The 3,295-nt window shown below is 38.5% G+C and overlaps 1 protein-coding gene across 1 annotated transcript; it reads right to left on the reverse strand.

The window, feature by feature from the left end:
* Nucleotides 1-1,337: 1,337 nt before the first annotated feature.
* Nucleotides 1,338-1,952, reverse strand: LOC142168059 (uncharacterized). The gene has a single exon (XM_075228717.1). The coding sequence runs from the start codon at nucleotides 1,950-1,952 to the stop codon at nucleotides 1,338-1,340; it is 615 nt and encodes a 204-aa protein (XP_075084818.1).
* Nucleotides 1,953-3,295: the final 1,343 nt, after the last annotated feature.

The following is a 3,295-nucleotide window of genomic DNA, read 5'->3' on the forward strand; positions in this document are numbered from 1 at the left end:
TCAAGAGGAACTGTCTTAATTACATAATCTAGAAATTGTGCTCTTAACCTTATTATTTGGGCCAACAATCTCGCAAATGCCATATTACGAGTTGACAATAAGCACACATATGACCATCTTGTAGATGCGTCTATCAAGACCATAAAATACTTGAATGGTCCACATGGAGGATGTATAGGCCCACATATATCACCATGTATACGTTCTAGAAATGCAGGAGATTCAATCCCAACATTAGCTGCTGATGGTTTAATAACCAATTTTCCTTGAGAACAAGCAGCACAAGAGAATTCCTTAAATTGAAGAATCTTCTTTTCTTCAATGTGTGCCCATTTGAATTCTCTATTATTATGTGCATCATGTTAGAACCGGGATGGACCAACCGGTCATGCAAAATGATAAAATCATTAGAAGTAGTAAACCTTCTATTTACTATGGCATGTGATTCAACCACACCAATGTTTGTGTGGTACAACCCAGAAGAAAATGCGGGTAATTTTTCGTGAACACATTTTTCCTGCTTTTATTGTAGTAATATAAATGTATTCAACATTTCCTTCATTAGAGGTCTCAACATCGTAGCCATTTTGGCGAATAGCTTTGAAACTCAACAAGTTTCTTTGAGACTTACTATAATACAATGCATTCTTAATAGTTAATATCGTTCCTCCAGGTAGTAATAAGGCCGCTATTCCAGAGCGGTCAATTAACTTCGTACTACAAGATATTGTATTAACATAGGCCTTTTTCATAATCAAATAAGAGAAAAGTTTCTTTTCTCTTAATATTGTGTAAGTTGTAGCACTATCCAAAAGTCATAAATCTTCATTACTCATCTTGGATCCAATTGAAGATTGGAGAATTTTATTTTCTTCATAAAAAAATAAATGTACACCATGAGAAATACGTAAAAAATAACAACACCAACAACAAAATAAGACAACTTAAGTACTGCTTGAAAATAAAAACAACTTTAGAACAAGACAAAAAAAACACTAAAATAAAAATAACAACATAATTGCATTCCCCAGTAAAATGATCAAACTTTAGTTTTGATCTCCAAAGAAGTCTTCAACTTCCAAATGAGTAAGATCGTCGAGGCCTTCAAAATCATCATCATTCAAAGCAAGATTTTCCTCGGCATTGTCATCATTTTTATTTGAAGGCCCTGCCTCAAAATTATTTTTATAAGTCAAGTGAGAATCTACTGGGGCATCAGCGGAAGATGCTCCAACATTATTTGCCTTCTTTTGATGGATTTTTGATAAAGCGTAACAAAATGCCCAGGTGCACGACATTCAATTTTCCAATGACCTTTCATTCCACAGCAGTGGAAGTTACCGTTTTCCTCTTGAAGGATTGTTTTGAGAACCCATATTGTTCTCTTGTTTGCCATGACCACCACGATGACGATTATTATATCGTCTCTTGCCATTGCCATGCCCACGTACATTCATATGGCCATGATAATTATTCTGTCTTTTTACAGACTTATCACGTCTCGCTACCATATTTGCTTTAGGAAGCGGAGCTAACCCTGTGGGACGGGCTTCATGATTTTTCAGCAAAAGGGTATTATGTTGCTCAGCTACCAGAAGGAATGAGATCGATTCAGAATACTTTTTAAAACCCCTTTCACGGTATTGCTGTTGTAATACCATATTTGAGGCATGAAAAGTCGTAAGAGTCTTTTCCAACAAATACTCATCATTCATAACGTCCCCACATAATTTCAATTGGGAAGTTATTCGAAATAGAGCAGAGTTATATTCACTTACGATCTTAAAATCTTGCAACCGTAAGTGCATCCACTCATATCGGGCCCTTGGCAATATCGTACCCTTAAGGTGATCATAACATTCCTTTAGGCCAGTCCACAATTCAAGTGGATCTTTCACTTTCAAATATCCAACCATCAAACCTTCATCCAAATAATAACGAAGCAAAATCATGGCCTTCGCTTTGTTCTTGTAACGACCCGGCCGGTCGTTTTGAGAATTTACGTCCCGTTTGGTAGCATAAGGTCCTAAGCAGCTTTGTATTATATGTATTGACTTGCGTGCATGGTTGAATTCAATTACAAGATGATTCAGAGTCTAATCAGAAGAAGGATGCAAGTTTTGGAAACTTAAGCGGTAAGAGTAGACCAGAATTTTGACTTTTGTGTAAATCGCTCTGGAATGGGTTTTGGATGATTGCAACAGCTTCGTATGGCGATTTTGGACTTAGGAGTGTTTACGGAAAGTCAATCTAAGGTCTGTAGCTGATTTAGGCTTGAAATGGCAAAAGTCAAAATTTTGGCGATTTTGACCGGAAGTGGAATTTTTTATATCGGGGTCGGATTTCCAATTTCGGAAGTTGGAGTAGGTCCGTAATGTCAATTATGACTTGTGTACAAAATTTGAGGCTAATCGGACGTGATTTTGTATGTTTCGGCATCGGTTGTAGAAGTTTGAAGTTTCAAAGTTCATTAAGTTGAATTAGATGGTGATTCATGTTTTTTGCATTGTTTGATGTGATTTGAGGACTTGATTAAGTTCATATGGTGTTATAGGACTGTTTGGTATGTTTGGTTGATGTCCCGAGGGCCTCGGGTGCATTTCGGATGCTTAACGGATCGAAATTTGGACTTGTGTAATTGCTGAAGCTTTCAAGCTTCCGGTGTAATCGCGCCGCACGTGCGGACACGCACTTGCAAGAGGCCAAGCGCAGAAATGGGGTTGAGGAGATGGCCAGGGGTCATAGGTGCGAGGGAATTTCCGCATCTGCGAGCCCACAAATGCGCTTGATGTTCCGCATATGCGGAGAGTGAGCTGGATGGGGGAGTCCGTAGAAGCGGACATTTGTTCGCAGGTGCGGCCATTTGATCGCAGAAGCGGACCCAGGTGTGTAAGTCAATTCCGCATTTGCGATGGATTTTCCGCAGGTGCGGTGTCACAGGTGCGGCATCGCAGGTGTGACTATGGGTCCGCAGGTGCGAGATCACTGGGCAGAAAAGGGGAAATTACGAGGGTTTGATATCATTTTCACTTTGGGGCTTTGAGAGCTCGATTTTAGGAGCTTCTTTGTGGGGTTTTCAAGAAAATTGATTGGGTAAGAGTTCTTCATCTAGAATTTATTATATTCCATGATTTTATCTTTATTTTTATAATTTAATTTGTATTTTGAGTTGAGGAAAATGGAGGGTTTTGAAGAAAAAATTCAAAATGAAAAATCATGATTTGAGGGACAAAATGGTATCGGAATTTGATAATTTTAGTATGGTTGAACTCGTATCGGAATGGGTGTTCGAGTT

The sequence above is a fragment of the Nicotiana tabacum genome, chromosome 2 (assembly GCF_000715075.1).
Source record: "Nicotiana tabacum cultivar K326 chromosome 2, ASM71507v2, whole genome shotgun sequence".
NCBI classification, from domain to species: Eukaryota; Viridiplantae; Streptophyta; class Magnoliopsida; order Solanales; family Solanaceae; genus Nicotiana; species Nicotiana tabacum.